At 33.4% G+C, this 22,142-nt stretch overlaps 2 protein-coding genes and 1 non-coding gene across 4 annotated transcripts in view; all 3 read right to left on the reverse strand.

Annotated features, from left to right (window-relative positions):
- Positions 1 to 1,591: 1,591 nt before the first annotated feature.
- LOC134237247 (small ribosomal subunit protein uS10) lies at positions 1,592 to 9,723 on the reverse strand. Its single transcript, XM_062719354.1, has 4 exons — positions 9,571 to 9,723; positions 8,246 to 8,342; positions 2,299 to 2,498; positions 1,592 to 1,688 (listed from the first exon to the last, which is right to left on the reverse strand). Exons 1-4 carry the CDS (start codon positions 9,571 to 9,573, stop codon positions 1,632 to 1,634), a joined length of 357 nt encoding a protein of 118 aa, XP_062575338.1. The 5' UTR covers positions 9,574 to 9,723; the 3' UTR covers positions 1,592 to 1,631.
- On the reverse strand, positions 2,812 to 3,004 carry LOC134237278 (small nucleolar RNA SNORA53). The gene has a single exon (XR_009985798.1). It is a non-coding gene; the product is annotated as a small nucleolar RNA SNORA53 (small nucleolar RNA).
- An 802-nt stretch (positions 9,724 to 10,525) lies between the features above and the next one.
- Positions 10,526 to 22,142, reverse strand: part of LOC134237258 (transmembrane 9 superfamily member 4-like) — a 22,904-nt gene continuing 11,287 nt past the window's right edge. For both annotated transcript variants that reach the window (XM_062719370.1, XM_062719362.1), the window contains exons 6-21: positions 19,850 to 19,952; positions 19,658 to 19,710; positions 18,696 to 18,737; positions 18,182 to 18,279; positions 17,225 to 17,377; positions 16,890 to 16,960; positions 16,583 to 16,715; positions 16,345 to 16,426; positions 15,793 to 15,868; positions 15,306 to 15,389; positions 15,081 to 15,176; positions 14,674 to 14,753; positions 14,515 to 14,578; positions 13,966 to 14,085; positions 13,676 to 13,765; positions 10,526 to 11,970 (exon numbers count right to left, since the gene is read on the reverse strand). In XM_062719370.1, coding sequence (XP_062575354.1) covers positions 11,821 to 11,970; positions 13,676 to 13,765; positions 13,966 to 14,085; positions 14,515 to 14,578; positions 14,674 to 14,753; positions 15,081 to 15,176; positions 15,306 to 15,389; positions 15,793 to 15,868; positions 16,345 to 16,426; positions 16,583 to 16,715; positions 16,890 to 16,960; positions 17,225 to 17,377; positions 18,182 to 18,279; positions 18,696 to 18,737; positions 19,658 to 19,710; positions 19,850 to 19,952 — 1,495 coding nt within the window. In that variant the 3' untranslated portion in view covers positions 10,526 to 11,820. The remainder of the gene's footprint in view (positions 11,971 to 13,675; positions 13,766 to 13,965; positions 14,086 to 14,514; positions 14,579 to 14,673; positions 14,754 to 15,080; positions 15,177 to 15,305; positions 15,390 to 15,792; positions 15,869 to 16,344; positions 16,427 to 16,582; positions 16,716 to 16,889; positions 16,961 to 17,224; positions 17,378 to 18,181; positions 18,280 to 18,695; positions 18,738 to 19,657; positions 19,711 to 19,849; positions 19,953 to 22,142) is intronic.

The raw sequence follows: 22,142 nt of genomic DNA on the forward strand, positions 1-22,142 counted from the left end.
TCGAAGAAATATTTATCCCCTTTTCTCCTGACATTTGATCAGACCGGAAGACGATTAAAAAAGACCATACTAAGGACCTTCTTCTATATCACTTCCATTTATCAATCAATCGTATTTATAATTCATACACCAAAACCTGATGTCGATTTATTTTATTGAAATTGCCTTCAATTTATTTCTGTTTTGAGGCCATAATCCAACGTCAAACGCACTGAGATTATAGGATCCGATTTCATGTTCGCTTTTATGACTTGGGTCCTTAGACGAAAACTATCATATTCATCATCTTATGATTTTTAACCCCTGTTTGTAGAAGTCATTCACCAGTAGAACGAGAGTCAATTTGAAAGGTGATTATGATAATTTACCTTTTCATTAGAACCTACTTTAGATTAAAGCATGTCACCCGAGACCTTTTGCTCTTTCGAGAAAATTGGCTGTAGATTTCGGAGTTTAATGGGACACACAAGATTATCCCCAATGTGGGAAAAAATCTAAAAATGGTAGACGAAACATGTTTTCCTGCTGACTTAACACAAATACTCAATTAGCTTCGTTTTTTATGAAGACATGGACATCCCCCATGCGTTCATACAATGTTGGTGTTCGGAGGCAATGGGTGAAGAAACGATAATCGCGGATGACCCGCGGGAATGTCATGAATCCCAGTGGGAATTCTGTAACGGTTCTTTCGTGAGAATGAAACCACGTGTATTGTCCATTGCCGACACCCATTATCATGACAAAGGGACATCCAGACCAATATAAAAATTTGGCCGACCTATTTCATTTCGTGCTCTCTTCATTCCGAATCCCTAAATACTGAAAATCCTTCATGTCCATCCTGCATGGACATGATCTGATCATCCCCAATTTGATCCAACTTCCTCATATGTTGTAAATTAATTTAGGTCCATTTTCGGGAACATAATAACGGTATGAAAACCCCTCTTAATTACAAAGACAACAAACATAGCAAATTGCTATTATCCCATAACCCAATGACAACACCGCCTGCGGACAGGTTGACAAAAAAGATTATGAAGCAGATTAAGTCATTTCAATTAAAAGGTCAGACGCAAAAATGTAAATTGTGACAATTCACACTTGCCCGGTAAATATTACTTCTGTGTTACAATGGTGTCATATAGTCGGACACTGTTGGAAAGTTCACACGCATTGTTCAATGCTTTTAACTCCTTCAACAGGGATCCAGATCCCTCATACAGTGTTGACTCTGCCAACAATTGGTTTAATGCTTTCTCGGGATAAAGTTGATAATGAAAAGTAAACCACTTGGTAATTAAAACACCTGTCAGAATATTTCTCGTTACATGAGCAACTTTAGATCAGGGACACAACTAAGCTTCCACTTATTTCCATCCCCCTTCTCTCCCACAAAATACACAATTTGTCCATATTATTATTTACTTAGCCGAAAAACCCTATTTCCTTCTGTATAATAAGGAAGCTGGATTCTAATTATTGTGTCTATTTAAGTAAGCAGTACTAGGGAGTACAATGAAACCAGTCCTACTTTCATGACTACCTTAGAATACGAAGTTTCCATAAAAATAAAATACAACAAAAAATTATTCTATTTTTATTTGCTTTTTCTTGGTCATACACAATTAAGCGTCAGCAATTGTGACCTCGACCTCAACTCCAGGTTCAATACTGATGGATGTCTACAGGTAATTAAGGAAAACAGTGAGCAATAAATGGGGAATAACTCTTCATCATATAATAATTATATTGTGCATTCTGGTGCAATTTACCGATTATGAAATCTTTAGAGATAGAAAAAAGTATGTAACATACACTGAAAATTAAGACAGCAAATGAAATTAACCTTTATTTATTAGCTAAGATGGATCCTTTTATACAAACAACTTTGCTTGTTAATATGGAAGTCATTGCAGACCGCATATTTAAAGTATGATATCATAAGACAGCATAAGTTATGCAAAAAGAAAAGAATAAAGCATACATGTACATGTAAGTATGAAAGAAACACTTGAAAAAGTTTTACTAGTCAGGGGCTTGGGGATTGTGTTTTTATGACCCCTTGCAATGATTTGGAGGGGATATAGTAATGCAATCATTTAAGTGTGTTTGTGAGTTAATCCTGTGTGAAATGGAAGTGACTTTAATTTGCATCAGGATCAATGTCGAATGCTGTCTTGTTTTTTTTTTTTTAAAGAAATGTTTTTTATACAGATTGCATCAAATAAATGAAAACAAATTAACTTTTTAAACTAAAAAAAATTCAGAAATAATTTGCATTAAAAAGGATACAATTTGCTTGACGATCTCAGATGGACTGTGCAGATCGATGAGACGCTTGTGGATACGCATCTGGAACCTATCCCAGGTCTTGGAACCTTCTCCACAGGGGGTCTTCCTGGTGGTGATACGCAGAACCTTGGTGGGCATACGCACAGGTCCCTTCACCTTCAGGGCTTTCTCTTTAGCTCCCTTGATTAAATCCGCACACACTACAGAAAAGAAAACATTTTAGACTCAACTTGAATTTTTCCAAATTTCTTTTTCAATGCCATAAACATGCTTCATAATAATTAAGGTACATTGAAACTCTGATAAGAGAGATAACTCTTAATCAGTTAATGACACAAATGTCTATTATTCCTTTATAAATTTGTAAAGTTGAGGTGCCTTTTTTGTCAAATTTTGCCCCGCTAGCCATGCTATAATTGTTTGTATTTCATTCAGCATATACATTTCCTTTGGAAAATCATAAAAGTTAAAGAAAAATTTCATGTGAGTGAGCAGAGGGTTTATGAACCTTAAGGTGTCCCAGATTACTTGATTTTTCAAACCACGCATTAGGAAATGTGCATCCTAGGTGTTTGAAAGTTGAAGTAAAACTGAGGTATATTAATGTCACACGCTTATGACTCAAGCACCTTCGATAAACAACCGATAAAGTTGCTGGAAATCTGTCAGAGCCAGAAGTCCCAAAGGTGGATCTAAGGAGCGTGTCAAGAATAAAGGCTTTTTAAGCACTTTAAATTTATCACAAATTCTTAGACTACATATATTAAGAGAGCATTATATGATGACCGTCAAGCGAAAACCACCCTTATGTGCATTATGACGTTATCGAGAAAACGAGCGCTAAAGTTGACGTCATAAATGTTTGCCGCATTTCGCAAATAAATGCAGTGTGAAAACGCATCATTATTAATTATAATATTTCTTCATACAGTAAATGCTTATACTAAACAACATAATGAGTAGTCATAAGTGTAATTATCACAGCCCACTGTCTAGAATGAAAAAAATCATGATTTACAGCAAACTGAAGGTGAAAATCCTTTGAAGTAGCGAATATCAGATCTTTGCCTTATATCGAGGAACAATTTCTTTTTATATAACAACTTTGGGGGAGAAATCGCATATTATCTTTGAGGGCAGCAACAAAATGGACATCGATCTACTCTTATTCAACATTATTTGTGTCACTATTTATTGATATTTTTCTATATTTATGATAAAAATCATAGAAAACCTTATTTAAGTGTACAGTCGAGGCATTGGATTTCATACAAAGGTGTGTAAGTTTATTGCGAACTAAACAGCGTTATGTACCAAAAATCGAAAACAAGCTTGAAGAAACCAACAGGGGAGGCGGGTCACAGAAATATAATTTATATATTTCTACAATGAAAAAAAATACTGAAACTTTGAAAAAGTTCGTTTTGTTTTGCTTCAATTGCTATATTGATTACGGTATCAAGAATCCCCCCCCCCCCCCCCCCCCCCAAAAAAAAAGAGAAATAAAAAATGAATCGCTTCCTATGTGTATGAAATAATATACATTTGTTTGTTAACATGTCAACATGTATAAATACCGCTAAAGAAGGGAAGTAACCTGCATTATAATTATTTATTGTTACCTGGCAACAGGAAGCGTTCAGTATTCACCACTTCCTCCAAAGATATTTGGGTACATGTATCTGTGTATATCTTATTTGCATGTTTTTTTTTACTATTTAGAGGGGAAAGTAGGAACTGTCAATTGTTCATTTTTTAAAATATTTGCTAAAAAAAAGAGTTAAGAAACAAACTGATATTTTTTTTTTTTAATCTGTTGGAATAATAATGCAACATTATGAATCATTCGATCAGTTAATCAAAGACGAATGAACCCTACATGTTTTATGAAAAGATGAGAAATTATCATGAAAATGAAATTATTTAATCTCTGTGCTGTATCCCAATACTACAGTCTACTGGTTTGGAGTGGGTATAAGCAACTTATATTTTGATTAGGTTATAGAAATTAAATTAATTAAATTGATTCAAATAAAACTTGAAGCTGATGAAATATTTAGCATGTGGCTAATTACTCCAATTAAGCTATTAATTCTAATGTGTCATTTAATCAACCAATCAAAACCACAATTACACAGTGACCTAGCATCGTTTTTGAAGGGGGGGGGGGGCAGTCGGAGAAAATAATTAACTTACCTGAAAAAAAAGTTGCCAAGCAAAACAAAATGCCCAAACTCGAAAATCCTATTTCTTGGGGGGGGGGGGGGTAAAACAGCAGGAAAAAGACATGCAGTGGGATTAACCCATATTCAAGGCTGTTTTTACGACCCGCTGCACCCCTCTCAACAGAATTACATATGTACGACAGGTGCAATTTGACTTTTTTATGAGCAATTCCGCCGTGCATGTTTGTTGACAAGCTGACAGTATTTTCGGAGTATATAATATTTGGCCATGCATTGTATACTTAGTACATGTACATACTATTAGTATAATGTTCCCTCTCTCTCTCTCGGAATTATTTCAATAACAATTGTTCATGTAACTTCACCGCATTTATTATGTCCAGAATTTATGTGCGAGGATCATATATTTTGATCATTGTTTCCGAAAGTGTATTTCAGGGAAACTTCTTAGATTCTATAGGCGAAATCAGGTGTTATTTTAAAGTGTACATATGACAATCCTTCATATATCATTTCTTTTTAATATCAAAGGGAATGTCACGCCAGGTGCACGTAACGCGTGTTTAAAAGAGAAAGCAGCCATTTCTCCCTCTAAATTTACGTATTAAAATCATATCCCGTGCGGAAATTTTCATCCTGATCATGATAAATATTTTTTTATTAAAAAAATATGGACCCTAGTCACACTGCAAACTATGAATTCACTCCTGGAAATGCATTTTTATATGCAAAGTTGAAACAAAAACGCATGTATAAGGATTTAACAAAGCACTGAAAATCTACAATCAAGCAGGAAAAACAAGCAATTATTTTGAAATTAACCTTTATTTATTAGTACATTGAAAAAATGTGGTGGATGGAATCCATTTAAGTAAAATATACAGACTGAGAGAACAATCGATTTTGCTTGTTACCACGATGGACAAATGCACATTTGCAGGTTATGAAGACCGTATATTTAAAGTTTATGGGTATAAATTATTTTGCAGCATAAGTTATATGCATCTTTAATGCAGGGTCAGAGAGGAAATTACTTTAATAAAGCATACATTTGTGTGACATGTAAGATGCAATGAAAGAAACACTTGAAAAAATTCGTTTACTAGAAAGGGAACGCCTTGGGGATGTGTGAAATGTACTCTCTCTCTCTCTTATGATCCCCTTGCAATGATTTGCAGAGGGGATATAGTAATGCAATCATATAAGTGTGTTTGGAAAGCGTGGAGTTAATCCTGTGTGAAATGGAAGTGACTTTATCTCTTTCTCTTTGCAGGGCCAGGATCAATGTTGCAGACAAAATGCTGTCTTGAATTTATTTTTTTCATTTTAAAGAAATGTTTTTTATACGAAAGATTGCATCAAATAAATGAAAAAAAATTAAGGCTTTTTAAACTAACAAAAATTCAAAAATAATTTGCATTATAAAAAAAAGGATAAAACATTATTTGGCGTTATTACGATCTAAAAGGCGTTGGACTTTGCAGGCGTTACTATGCCTTTCTAAAAGGGTTATTACGCTTTTTGATTAACTTTTATTTTGCATTTAACAGGCATCTTTTAATGGAACCTATGGCCCCAGGTCTTGGAACTTTATCCACAATAATTTGCCACAGTTTTACATACTGCAACAAAATGTTGGTAGTTAATTATGAAAGAACCTTCCCCCAAAAGTGTTTATACGGACAGGTCCCTTCACCTTCTGGAAAAAGAAAATGGAAAGTTGTTATTTTATGTTTAAATATATGAAAGATTTAATTAAAACCATCTTTTTTTGCAAATCTCTAATTCCTGCACACACTGACAAGAAAAGAAAAACATTTTGAAGATCCAATTGAATTTTTCCAAATTTCTGTTTTAAAATTGCCATGTCATTTGAAGATGTTTTTCTCTGTTGGAAAAAACATGCTATTTGCATCATAATTAAGGTACATTGAAAGGTGTGCCTTGTATAAGAGAGATAACTCTGAAAATATATCAGTTAAAAATATGACACAAATGTTTAAATTATTCCTTTATTAAATTTCTAATCTAATTGTGAAATTCATGTGCCTTTTTTGGGTTAAATATGTTTAGCCCCGCTAATAACGCCTTTTATAATGCTATAACGCCTTTTGGAAATTGTTTTTGGAAAGGCGTAATTCAGCATATACGTAATAACGCCTTTTGGAAAATAATAAAGGCGTAATAACGCCTTTTGGAATGGAAAGAAAAATTTCATGTGACGAGCAGAAAGGCGTTATAACGCCTTTTAATTTTTTTTCCTACAGATTGATCCTAATAGGCTTTCGTACTATAGATACCGACAACGTACATGTATTATTAATTCATAACATTTAGGAAATGTGCATACCATGATCAGGTGTTCAATGAAAAAAAAAAAAGCAAAAGTGCATTCAAACTATCAATCTGATCTGAACTGTGTATATTAATGTCACACATAAAAGTCTCTGGTATTAGTTGAACTGAGATTTTACAAGCACCTTCGATAAACTCCCCTAAAAAGAAAAAAATCTGACAAAAATGATTGTAAATAAAGAAACAAAACATCTCCTGTCTCTTTTAAAGGGGGGAGGGGTAATAAAAACCTGATTTTTCTTCTAAAATGCTAAAAGTATCGATCATAAAAAGTTATAATAACAATGTAATTAAATAAAAATCACTTATTTAATGTTATTTGTTGTCAGAGGTGATTTTTCTTATGCAGATTTTACAACACAGGCTACACAGCCATGAAAAAATATAAAAAAAAAGGCTTTTTAAGCACTGACGAAAAAAAATTTTTCACTAATAATTAGTTGAACAACAACATGTTATATATCATTAGAAAGAGGAGAAAATTGTCTATCAGGATCACTAAACAATCAAAATGTCAAAATTTTATTAAGAGAGTATTATATGGTAAATGTTGAAGAAAAAATAATCTAATACTGTTCTCCAGTTGACATAATTTAATGATACTTTTGCCACCTTTTTATAACCGTGAAGTACCGGTAAAAAGTTTTGATGTAAATTGCATCAGCTGATTGATCCCTGTAAAGTTGTTATACTGTTTAATAACAATGATACTAGATAAATGTAGTGTTGTTACATTAGTTACCAACTATTGAAACATTGACACTGAAGGCAGCATGTCAACAGTAACAATTTTAAAATTGATAGTCAAAACAAAACTAAAACTTGTATCGTTTAACAATTTTAAAACATTATCAATGATGTTCCTTCATTTCTCTTGCAAAAGGAAGATATATTTTCCTACTGCGAAATTGGTCTCACAAATGTGTATTCAAATGTTCTTTTCATTTCTGAGAATATCAGAAATTTTCATAGTTAACTTGTTTAATTTAACCTTTAAAATAAAATTCATATTATCGATCAAACCATTCATTTTAAGCTGCCAATTCAAACCAATAATCAATCAACATAGTAAATCTGGTCTAATTTTGCAACTCTAGTTGCATGGCAGTTACTGTAACTTTCTTACAATCTTTTTAACTATTCAATCTGCTGGAAGACACTGCACAAAAATTCCCCATTGATTTTTGAATTTTTTCACAGAGCACCAATAAATATCTCTGTTTTATTCAACAAGATAAAAATTATGCTTCATCAGATCACATGCCATATTCTCTTCCAAATGGTCAGTAAATACTGACTCTGGTATAACCTGGGTTGGACCTTCATATTTTGTAAAGCTTAAGCCCCAACCCAGGCTATCCAGTATAACTTGGGTTGCTATTTAATAAATTCCTTTAGTATCCTACCCTTTTCCAAGCTTTTGACATTCCTGCTTGTCAGTGTGATACGGATTCTGTGGATGGGAGCCTCCTCCTGTGGAGCTTTGGAGTCTTTAAAGTGGGACTGTAAAAAAAGAATTTATCAGTGTTTTTTTCTGTTTAAAAGTTAAGTTTTTTAATTTCATCATCCTATCTAGAAATACAACGATGTGAAACTTTTACTAAATCACGTCATTGTAATTTAGCAGTGTATCAGCTAGTGTGTGAAAGAGCAAGGTGCAGACGATACCCAATATTGTAATCAAATGGACCCGTCTTCACCCCCCCCCCCCCCAGTTAGAATGATCTAACTCATAGGCGCTCCCCATGTAATTCTGTAAATGAAGTATGATAAGTATATATAGGTCTACCCCTCTATACTATAAGATATTTTATAGTATAGAGGGGTAGACCTATATATACTTATCATACGTCATTTACAGAATTACATGGGGAGCGCCTATGATCTAACTGTGTCTCGGTAAAAAAAACAAGAGGCCCAGGGGCCACATCGCTCACCTGAGCAATTTGCTAAAAGAAAGCACATATCAGATCGGAACTGAAAGTTTACTGAGTTTGGGGGGGAGGGGGGGGGGGCTTGAATTTTAACCCCCCAGGGGGTCATGGTTTGAACAAACTAGAATCTACACTACCTGAGGATGATTCCATATAAATATCACTGAGCATGAATTTGAAGTACTTGAAAAGAGGATTTTAAAAGGTTTCCCTATATATTCCTATGTAAAACTTTGATCGGCCATTTTGGCCCCGCCCTACCCTCGGGGTCATGATTTGAACAAACTTGAAGATCTACACTACCTGAGGATGATTCCACATGAGTTTCATCTTTCCTGGCCCAGTGGTTCTTGAGAAGAAGATTTTTTAAAAATGCCATTAATTTTTCTCTAATTCATAATTATCTCCCCTTGGAAAAGGGCGTGGCCCTTCATTTGAACAAACTTGAATCCCCTTTACCCATGGATACTTTGTAGCAAGTTTGGTTGAAATTGGCCCAGTGGTTCTTGAGAAGATGAAAATGTGAAAAGTTTACAACGACGACAACAACAACGACCACGATAACAACAACAACAGACAACGGACAAATTTTGATCAGAAAAGCTCACTTGAGCCTTTGGCTCAGGTGAGCTAAAAAACCGGGTCCGTAGGACAATATCATTTTAACGATGGAACATTCTATCTACCCCCCCCCCCCCCCCCCCATTTGTCATAGCATAGTTGTCTTTTTACTTCACTTCAGAAGAATTAAAAATTGATTATTTCGAAAATTAATTTAAGAAAACATAATTAAATACCATTTTTGTCAATTCTGGCCGACTTAATCAAAGAAAAAATAAGTTCTCTGAACAGAGGTGAGCCAGTCACTTTTTTTCAACACGCGTGGTCGATGCAAAAGGATCCGGAAGTGGAAAACACATGAAGAAGTGCGGGGCGAACAGGTTAGGCATCCTCCTTATTACGGTTTTATGGAAATCTGGGCAGCCTTATTAACATGGAAGTTATCTTCATAGGTCTTAACATTCTCTGATATAAACAATGTTTTATGAAATAAGCGTTCCATGGATCATTTATGCAAGTGTATTTTCACCAAACTCCTCTGAATGGAACAGTCCTAGTCTAATATTAATGAATTAGTTTTGTTCGGATAATTCCGGATATCAATGTGATTTTTAAAGAGTAAAAGTTCTGCAATAAAATATAGGAATCCAAATTATTTTATTTTTTTTGGGGGGGGGGGGTTAATTCAGTTGCATCTGTCTCATTTTGAAAGAAGGGGGGGGGGGGTAATCTCTCAATGCTACCAAAATCACAAACTTCGCAAATATTGCTAATCTGACAATCTGACAGAAAAACCTTGCCTCACCTTAATTTTCTATTATAATACAAATTTTAGGTCATTCATTCTGCATCTTCTGATGAAGGTAGAAGAATACCAGTCATACTAATCATAATGTGGAAAACAGTGGAATGTGTCGATTTGAAAATTTAGTGAAATAAACGCATACCACTCCGTTTGAAAATTGTCAACAAGGTCATTATATCGACTGACAATATCCTAAACTAGACTTTATACAAGATTCATTTTTTTTACACTTGTATCAACATTTTTGTCACCAGCCTGCTTTGTTTAAAATACAAGGGCATTGCATCAACTACAATATGATAAAAAAATGAGATTGTTGATACCCTTCTATCATCAACCTTTTAGTCAATAGCCTACCTTGTTATAAAAAACCCAAAACAAATACCATCTTTTATTTACAATCATTTATTTCATATGATAAATGAAAGCATTAACACTCATTCACTAAACATGGTAAGTAAATAATACAATTACTATTATATATATATTTATGTTAGACTGACTTGTCAGATTCTGGTCTCATTACATGTAATACAGTCAAACTTTATGTACAGCACTTCAACAAAGAGCATTCACAGAATTTATCTTTCTTTCATACATGAATATCAAAAATCCATAAATTCTCACAGAGTTCAATAGCTGTGCCTATTCAAAATCACAATGGTGAATATTCTGTTATAGAGCAAAGGACTTTCTCCATTACTGTATTAATTAATGTGATTAATGTGAGATTAAATTAAAATTATGGAATGTACAAATAAGTTGTAACCTAAAGGTTTATTTTAAATATTGTTTATTGTGACTACAATGTCATGCATTTGAAGGAAAATAAAAAAAAAAATTAACTAGTTAAAAAGAAATATCAACAAAGGATTGAAAGAACATGAATTCATTTTATTTATGGGAAAAGAAAAAAAAATTTTTTTTATTTATTTATTTATTTTTTACAGATTGTACTCAAGAGGTTATGATTAACATTTTTTTAAAAAAGTATAATGTACAGATCACATCACTGCATACAAGAAAGAGTTCATTGATATAAATACCATTCTCACTATCATCACAATGATTTACAATAAATATCATGTCTTACTATTCAAGTCATTTCTGCAATGGAAACAAATACTTCTCACACATTCTCCAACATATGAAAACTTGAAACACATTCATACTTCGCAATAATGCTGATCTCCCCAAATAAATGAACACTCAATAAAATGAAAATAACTTTCATCTGATTGAATGAATCATGTGTTACCTTTAAAAATTGTATTAAGATGCAACAATGATAAATATTTTCCCTCTTATCCAAACCCATATAATGTGTTTGGAATTTATATACACACACGAACTCAATGAAAATTGAACTAAGTTCCAGAAACTTATAAACAAAAATAATTATTTGTGTACAAATAAACAAATAGAATAACATGCTTATAGGCATATATGTAATATGATATCACACTCTCTATTTATCTTTAATGATGAAACATGTCACATTTCCGTTGTTTCTGTTATATAGTGTTGTGCAGTATTTCCTGTCTTTACTTACTGTCCTTACATAATTCTTGTTCAAGACAGTTGTGGAGCTTGTCATGTATGTGTTTATTTTCTATACCAAGTGAGAGCAATTCAACTTATACCACAATTTAAAATAATTTAAACTAAGCACAAGTAAAAATCAGTCTATTTTGATAGCCCCGTAAATTTTTCGGATGAAGAAATAGGCGGCGTAGAATCCAATGGTCCCCGTTAGTATCCAGAAGGTGAAGACCATCAACAGAGTGTAGCCAAAATACAATAGGGTGGGAATGAATTCTGTGATCTCCAACTGAAAAACAGAAAAAATTTCTTGTAAAAATACCCAATAAAGTGCCGCGCCACAGCATGATACGCCCGTCAAAAAAATACAATTTTCTTGAACAGTTTAGCATGCAAGAAAATCACGTCAACCTTGATTCTGAGATTTCCATGATTTTTCCATTCCTTCAAATATTTATCCATTCCCTGTGATGAAGGCATTAATTATAATAAATATTACATCATTAATAAATTTCTATGCTGGTTGTGTTAGACCTTGTCAAATGCCCATCATATTAAACAATATCAAATCAGTCTTAACACCTTTAATCTATACCAAATTAATTTTGAAAAGAAAAGGCTGGCCATCAAATGACATATGCTATAAACTGACCAGCACTTCTTCTTTCTAATCCCCAAAGGATACAGCTTGATCAGAGTGATTGAGACAGCTGGCCTTCCTACATTGAACTCATTAATTAATCTTTAACTGGATGCTTGTCTACTCATTACTACCAAGAGATGAATGGGTCTGCACTTTCTACCATAATTTTTTTTTAAACATATAAAATACACAAAAATTTTTTGTCCGACAGGTTTTAATATGTAATTCATATGGACATGCTGATTCCACCCCACCCCATTAAATTAGTTTTTAAATTGATAATATTATATAATATCAGATTAGTCTATTATGCAATATCAAATTAGTTTTAATTACTTTTCATCAAATTTTAAAACTTAGGCTAGCCAACAAGAGCTATTTTTAATCCAACAGGCTTACCCATCTGCCCAATACCCAAGGGATATAGATAACACCAATGCTCTATCAGTTAGATCCTCACACTCAAAACTCATTAATTTCTCTCTAATTTGACATGCAATTTTCTGTTATCAAAATTCTTCTTGACCAGTGCTTGATAATTACACTCAAGGGAGAGGTAGGATTTCTCTAACATACATTATATTTGTTATAGATTGCTGTCAAGTATATGCTTAAAAAAATAAGTACATGTATTTTCTTGAATTAACACCTTTTTAATAAGGACAGTGCAATACTCTTACATTATTTGGGATACTTAAATGAATAGTAAAAAGACCCTTTTTTTTTTTAATTTCACGTAAATTAAAGGTCACAGTGACCTTGAAATAGGTCGCAACACACCTTCTACCTAAGATGCATAAACTGGTCAAGTTTGATGATTGTAAGTCTTATAGTTTTCTAGTTATGGGCCGGAAATGATTTTTCCATATTTGGCTGTAACTTCTTAATAAAAAGTCAGAGCAACCTACTTTTTGTGCGCGACACACCTTCTACCCAAGATGCATCAGATGACAAAGTTTGATAATCCTAGGACTAATAGTATTAAAGTTATGAGCCGGAAACGAAAAAGCTAACAGACAGACGGACACGAAGCCTATAACATAATACGTCCCGTCTTAAGACGGGCGTATAAAAAGTATTAGGATAACAGAAACAAAACTACATAGATTCAGAAAACATGTACATGTATTGATTTATTTCAGGTATTGCAGCATGATACAGTGTAGTGGTATCAAAATACCGGTAATAATCATTGACTAAAGAGAAAATCAGATTGAGAGAACTTTTAATTTAAAATGATAAAACATATTAAGAAATTACTTTTACCTCATGCCACAAATTATGAAATTTCAATTAAATTAGAGGAATCAAAATGGATATTTTGGTACTAAAAAAACATTTCTTTTCTTACCTTTGTTACAAAGTAAAATATTGAGTACGCAAATACATAGACTGCAGATCCTCCAGACACAATAAAAGACCTCCACCACCAGTGATAATCCTGGGGAAAATTATCAAATTTTAATGACAAATCTTTTGTTAACTATGTAAGATATATGATATAGAAAGCACAAATTTTAATTGATTCACAGAGAATACAACAGAAAATGATGACTTGTAACGTACAAGAAATTCATAAACTGAGAAATTGATCCATTACTTCATATCTGACTGATCAGTGACCTGAAACTGTAACCTTACCTCCCCACACAACTGGAAGTAGACCATCACAATGGAGATCTGGGATACAGAGATGACCAGAATGATGAACACAAGGAAGAGGAAACCAAACAAATAATAAAACTGGTTCTCCCAAATTGCCTGAAAAAATTCAAACAAAACAATTTAATTCATGTGTGAAACAGAAAAAATATCTCCCCCCCCCCTTCCAGGTCATTTGAGGTCAAAAATTCACAAATCCTATCCATTCATGCTGTCGACAATAACCTACCTTTAGTTTAAATAAATCATAAATATTTTGGAGGGATTTATTCAAAAACTTTTTTATTTGCAATTACATGTATCATACTGTTATGGGCCAAAAATGCGTTTCTCTCTTAAAAACATTTCTTTTTAATTTGACCTAATAAATAATTAATTATACAGTAAACGATTGGTATACAGTGTGTATCTACATAAAAAGTTAAAACATAAAATTTACATAATGTGAAAAAGAGGGATGTAATGTGCTTTTAATTCCAAGTAATGGAGAAACATGCTACAAGTCCTTTAACTTGAAATTATACTTACAGTAAAAACAAAGAACAATTCTATAAACATTGCTCCAAAAGGCAAGATGCCAGACATGATGACCCTGCAAGAAGAAAAAAACAATATTTTAAATACTTGATAAACAATGACTTTGAAGATTTTAACATTTGAACTTCAGAATTTCTTGACCAAGCTTACCCTAGAACTGGACTCATGTACCACATCTGTTCAGGCACCTGTCTTGGTATTTGATTTGTTCTAACAGGGTGTTCATAGGGCTAAAATTTTCAACAGCAACATTAGTAAGTTTTTATCCCCCCCTGCAAAATACCCAGTATTTATGATACAATATGGTTTTGACTTGCAATGTACATTTGCTATTCAAATATTTATCTTCTATATTGTTCAAATATTTTCATTTTATTTACATTTTTTTCTAGTTTATCAATACATGTATATCAGGGTCCAGTCTTGAGAGGAAATGTGAGGAAACATTGAAAATTTTACGATATTTGTGTAGGACTCATTTTTAACACAAACTGTAAATATATAGATGAAAACTGAATTATTGAAGCACACTCAAACTCAAACTATGAGGCACTGACCTGTTTTCTGTATCCAAAGTAATACCCAAGGAATACAAGCGGTACAGAGATACCAAACCACATACATAGCAATGCTAACATTGTGGTAAACGGCAGCTGGAATTGAAGAGTATTATTATTTATATACATAGTACAAACATGATAAATATGAAACACCACATAATGAAGAAACAAGTTGTTATGGAAAACAAACATATACCAGTAATAAAGTAAAGAGAAACTTACTGCACCAGATGAATGTTTTCCCCAGATAAAGAAGTTGAGGACAAACACTGTTCCAAACATAACACCGGGATATAGAGTAGCTGTCTGTAAATAAGAATATATGTTTAGTCACCTCTTCCTACTGTGATGTGATTTTTGATAAAAGGCATATATGTATTTCTAAAAAGGACAGCACTTCATTTTCCCCATCGTTGCAAACCACCGCCAAAATGTATGAATGAGAAGAGAATATCTCAAAGCTCATTAAACTATTGCAAGTAAAGCATAGTCCGAAAATGAACTTAGAGGTGACCTTTCACATTTAACGAAATATTTTTTTAACTGATGATGACAGTTGTTGATTTCAATTGTGATGGAAATAAATATTGTCATTGGCTGAACTTGACGTCACAGCATACAGGCGTGAATATTCAACATTACAACATATTTTGTGATCAAGCTTTTTGAAATGGCAAACAATAAAATCTATGTGGTATGGAAGACTAACCTGGAAAGCAGCTTTTTTCCACTGCTGTCCTTTCATTGTCTTGTAAATTCTACCAGATACAAATCCAGCAAAGATTCTACAAAAAAAGGTCAAGATTCCAGTGGATTTCTTAAAATGACTTTGGTGGCTTGGTCTGAGAGTTATTTTATTTGCATACTATGCTAGACTTAATATTATAAACAACAAATACATTTTACATGTATATTCATTATCCTTTTGTTTACCTTTTTAAAATTTACATTGGAACTGTACCTTACATTTAATTAACTATGAAATGAAAGTAAATAATACTTTGCAATCCAAAAAAACAAAATTCAAAAATTTGTTTTCACTTGGCAACCCAAAATTTTCAGGTACACAGTCTATTCTTCTGTTCCAAAATACATGAATAGCTAATAAAATTATCAACTGAAAGGGGGATGGATTTCCAAAATATGAACATTTTATTGTGCGTTTTTTAAAACAACTATTAAAGCATTCAGTCTAACGAGACACGTATCAGAGGTCAAACAAAAATGATGTACCAGAGTATTATACAACTGATCGACATACCCCATGAAAACAAAGAGGAAGATAGCTGCAGTCATCAGAGCTCCTCTAGAGGCGGGAGACAACATTCCTAACATGGCAAAGACTATCAAAGAGAAAAATTATATTCAGATTTGGCAGGTTGAAATTCACTAATCTCAATTTTTCATTTTCATTACAGGTAGATTCTAAAAATATACTTGATAAAATATTTTCAATTCTTTTGATATCAAAATCTGCTTAATCATGATGAAAATCTTACATATTGTGATTAGAGCCATGCAGAATATCTGCATCCCTGCTCCCAGTAGAGAGGCTAGAGTGCGGGTGTACTTTGGGGGTCTGAAGACATCACCATGAACCAATTTCCAACCCGTCTCCTCCAAAGTCTCTTCCTGTTTGATAGTTAAAGTTTTAATTAGTTGGGCAATAAATTTTTTTTTTTGAATTGAAGATTTTTTTTTTGAATTTTAAATTATTTTTTTTTCAGCAAACACATTTTTGAATTGTAGAAATGAGATCAAGAAAGGAAAAGTCATTTAAAATTGATTATTTTTACTGCCACTTACTATATCATCATCTCTGTTGTATCGAGCAATATCCTTTCTCAAAGTTCTGACCATAATCATGGTTAATATACCTATGAAAAAATGACTTCATAAAACACATTCAAGAATGAAACAAATTTTTGTTTGCATTTTTATCAATTTCAATTTTCTACCTTCAGATACATGTATAAAAAATTCTTTTTTCAATCCTCCAAATAAATGAAACACTTGCATGTATTAATTTTTTTCCTTTCACACTGTATTACATTAGTACTTATCAGAGATTTATTTCTGATTAATTAATAATTTCATATTTACTTTTTTTTTATTAGATGATAAACATTTAAGCTTTATACCTGACAGAAATATGACAACCACAACTGAGTTGATGATAGAGAACCAGTGAATCTGTACGTCACTCATGGCCAGGTAGATATCCCATCTCGACGCCCAGCGGATATCACTGTTCTCCCAGGTGACGTCATATGTATAGAGAATCTCGTTTTCACCTGTAATTTAAAAAAAAACCAAAAAACTCAGCACTAGCTGTCTGGGTTAAAATGTTAGTGGTTGTTTAGTTCTGAACAACTAAAGTTATATTAAAAGAAGCTTTTTTATAGGTAAATGAAACCACTATCATAATAAAAACTAGAAGGTCTGCTATTGCAAGCAATAGCGTATGTCGCCCCGAACTGGAAAACTTTCATTTTTGTCATTACCAAAACAATACACATTAGCTAAGCTTGGACAACCATCAAGTCGTGTCAGTACTTTCGGTACTTTGATTTAAATATCAACATTAAAGAATTTTCACTTTTCCCCTGTTTCCATGGCAACTATTGACAATTTGCAATTTTTAAATGCAACAAGCACAATTACAGATACTAATCATTAAATCAATAAAATTTCATGACGAATGTCCAAGGGACCAGAGAGAACACTTGCAGACAAAATTCGTCCCTTTTTGCAGGTTTCCATGGCAACGGTAGCCATTTTGAAACTGAATGACCACACAACACAACTACAACCAGTGATCTTCCTTTGAGGAAAGTTTCAGGAAGATTGTCCCAGCCATCTCCAAGAAACAGCCCGTAGAACAAAAACATGCGTGCAATCGCAATAGGTCGCCCCAGACTTTGTTCGGGGCGACATAATTAAGATGACCATCTCTCAGATCTCAACTTTTGATAGCACAATGGACACTGGGGCTATAAGAAGTATAGGATAAGAAACACTTGCCTAATCAAGATATAGCTTTAAGGTTATAATATAGACTGTATCATGATTAATTAAATGTCTATACTGCACTGTACCTTCTTTCAGTTCCTGAAGCTGAACAACACTCCCATGTTTCTTGTTTTTGTAGTCACATCTTCCGTCAGTATCTTTGTTTAACTCTCCATACTGAACACTAAATAAAAAAAAAATATTAGTAAATGATGAACAAAGAGCAACATGTAAAACAAACAATGAAGCATATACTGTAAATCACTTTTTATTCGCGAGAACTCTATTTTCGCATAATTACGCGAGACAGTGTGCTCACGAAAATTTGATTTTCGCGTATGAGAGCATTCCTCAAGATTACATAGAGCAATAACCACAATTCGTGAAAATTATATCTCGCTATACGAGAGTCAATGACTGTCTTGCGAAAATAAGGTGTCGTGAAAATTTATTGATCTACAGTACTTCGAATCTACAAAAAATCTTTAACCATAACTGCTGAACAGTTTATTCAAGTCAAAAGAATTGGTCAATTACCCCAGAATCTTAGTATTTTATCTTTAATGGGTTAGAAAAATCTAGAAGGATTGACAAGCTTACCTTTTGGCCTCGACTTCAAATCCCACAACCCTATAGTCTTCACTGTGAAAAAAGGGGAAAAAAATCGAATGTACAATGAATAATTATAAAAGAGTAAAATGCAGTGACTCTGATGCAGATACTGTAAAATGAGAATATTTGGCGCAATACTAATTTTAGTGCCTTTGGCACAAGAGCCCCTGAACGCTAAAATTTATTGTGCGCTAACAGAATTCTAAGTATTATTTTGTTGTGTATGTTCAAAGCTTTCACATCAGTACACGTAAACCGAAACGCGCAATTACGTAATGTTCAAGGTTCGTTGGATTTATATACACACTAGCATAGTACATGGTAGGATCAATCAAGAAAGTTCTGCCAAATCATAATTTATTTAATAAACTATTGCTAGTTGTTATCCGATACTTATCTTTAGCACCTTCAAAGTTTGGCTTCTCCGCGTGTCAATCATCTATCGCCTCAAGGTAAACAATGCAATCAAGCAAGGCGATTGAGCTTGCAGACAATACCTGATTATGATTACCGTTTATCCAAGTAACTTTCCTTCGAATAAAATGCGTGAATACTCCATTTCTTTTATTTAAAATAAAATTCAACATTGTGCCACGTCTATATGATTGCAACACCAAAGTTGACGATTGTTTACTTATATACCGGACTGCTATTGTGTTTCCTTGCTTGACAAACCAAAATGTCAAATACGGGCGTGGATTAAAAAAAACAATATCACATTTATATATTTTAATGACAAGTGCAAGTGCTAAAATTTATTTGCGCCAATGTATTCCCAATTGCGTTTGCGCTAAAATACGTATGCGCCATATTTTCTCCTTTTACTGTATTCTACTGACTCCCTTGGTTTTTTTTTTTTGCTTTATCAGTGTTTATGCTCTTAAATCTGTCTTTAATGCAATGAAGACTTTGTATTAGATAACAATTTGCTACAATTACAAGTGACTTACTTGTCATCAGTGTGATATTTTAGATGCATCTTTAAGTGGTTGTTTAGATAAACCTAAAATTAGGAAATAAATATATTATTTAAACATTCCATTATTTAAAATATGGATGTAAATGTACATGCACTAAATAAGGAGCAACAATACTGTTACACAAAAAACATTGAAGTGCATATCATTTTCATAATTTCTTACTTTTCCGTCTTTAACAAATCCAAGTTTATAACCATGCTCATACTGGACTTCATCTGAGTCCATCATCTTGAACTGTGTAGCACAGGGTAAATTATCCACAATCCTACAATTGATTTAATATGATAGGCTATTAAATTATACAAGTGTGCTTAATTCACTCACACATCATTATAACATTTTTTCCCTCATATGACTATCTTAGAAATCAACACTCATGGGTGACATGAACTTTATAGAAGAAGAGTACCAGCTTTCTTAAACACTATGATAATGCTTAAGGTACATTGATACTCTGATAAGAGAGATAACTCTTAATGATGCAAATGTCTATTATTCCCTTATAAATTTGTCAAGTTGAAGTGCCTTTTTTGTCAAATTTTGCCCACAAGCCATGCTATAAATGTTTGTATTTTATTCAGTACATTTCCTTTGGAAAATCATAAAAGTTTTATACAGTAAAATTTGTCTAATCCGGACTCTGAGTACTCCGGATTTTTGTCCATTCCGTCTATAAATTTTAGTCCCATGCACTTCTTTAACAAATTCTATAGAAAAAATTCTGTGTAATCCGGATACTGTCTATTCTGTATTCCGAACGGCCATACTGGTCCCAACTGCTCATAATTAACGGTAATTATTTCCTCTAATCCGGCCACACCTGAGTTACTTCAAAGCAATTAACACCTTTCGTGGTGGATGTGATAATCCGTGTTTGCATTAGCATGATTAGTGCCATGAGATGCGATGAAATGCAGCGGTGACACAGCCCACTTGAAAACTATTATATGATTAAATTACAATTTAAAAAACATTAACTTTGTTTTAACTCCTTTTACCACATTATAACATAAACACAAAAATTATATGTACGCGATTAAAAAATCAAGATATAAATCGGGATCGAAAATCGAACGCATTTCAAAATGGCGCCATAACACTGTGGGGGAAATCGTAATTTTTTACATAAAAATTAAAAGTTCAATCCAATAACTAGTGCTAATTGTAACGGTGACCGTTACAGATGTTCCCCAAACGCTCCCCATCTCCCTTTTGGTGCCATATTCCCTGTTAGCTTCATTAAATAAGACAAACTTTATGCATTTGAGACTTTAACAACGTTTACCCAGAAGGGTACCAAGTTCATTCAAATTTTAGCATTGCACGCGTGCGCATGTGAATGTATGTGCGTAATGACCATATCATCTTGTCTACACAATCTATATACTTTAATATACTAAATATTAAAGTATTTATTCCAAAAGTATTAAAAAATACGCTCATTCAAGTGTATTTTTGGTTTTACTCATTTCACGTGCACGCACGTGCATACATGAGCATGGTAACATACCTTCTTGTAGAAGTCTATTACATCAATCTATGTTCTAAATCCCACCCCGTTTGGTTGAAAACCAAGGGAGTTCTAGCTGATTAAAGTTTCAGCCAATCAGATTGCAGCGTACGTTCACGCACGTGTTTGGATGTGCATGGTGATCATACCTTCTTGTAGAAGTCCATTATATCTATCTATGTTCCAAATCTCATCCTGTTTGGTTGAAAATTAAAGGAGTTATAGCTATTTAAAGTTTCAGCCAATCAGATTGCAGCGCACGTACACGCACGTGTATGGATGTGCATGGTGACCATACCTTCTTGTAGAAGTCTATTATATCTATCTATGTTCCAAATCCCATCCTGTTTGGTTGAAAACCAAGGGAGTTACAGCTATTTAAAGTTTCAGCCAATCAGATTGCAGCGCACGTGCATGCACGTGTTTTCATGATAATTGCTTTATTTCATGTTGTAGGATATCCTAATGCATGACTATGTTCAAAATTTCAAAGGATTTCGTCAAAAAACAAGAAAGATATTGAGACTTTAGTTGCAGCCAATCAGAGCGAAGTGCACGTGCATGCGCGTGAGATCTTGCTATTTTCATCATGTCGTCATGTCTATACTACTAATATATCCTCACATTATGAGTTTCAAAGCATTTCATCTAAAAATAGAACAGTTGTGGCTCTATCTATTACATTGGTCATTTCACGTGTTGCACGTGCACGCTCTTGCAAGCACGTGCGCGCAAAATGACCTTGATTCCGCAAATCTACATAACATGTCTACTAACCCTAAAAAGGTTTTATCTACATCAGACGAACAGTTTACAAGATCATTCCCGGACAAAAAAGTTCCAGGAAGAAGAAGAAGAAGAAAAATAATAATAACTAGTGCTAATTGTAACGGGGACCGTTACAGATGTTCCCCAAACGCTCCCCAACTCCCTTTTGGTGCCATA

This window comes from Saccostrea cucullata, unplaced genomic scaffold (genome assembly GCF_032062105.1).
Source record: "Saccostrea cucullata isolate Sc308-1 unplaced genomic scaffold, CSIRO_AGI_Scuc_v1 ctg574, whole genome shotgun sequence".
Lineage (NCBI taxonomy): Eukaryota > Metazoa > Mollusca > Bivalvia > Ostreida > Ostreidae > Saccostrea > Saccostrea cuccullata.

Excerpts from the sequence above, each read along its gene's own strand:
- LOC134237247 (XM_062719354.1), bottom strand. Across the intron at positions 2,499-8,245 it reads TGTCAAAAGCTTGGAAAAGG|TGTGTGCGGATTTAATCAAG; the intron begins GTAGGATACTAA and ends TCTTTTCTGTAG. Across the intron at positions 1,689-2,298 it reads CTGAGATCGTCAAGCAAATT|ACATCCATCAGTATTGAACC; the intron begins GTATCCTTTTTA and ends AATTACCTGTAG.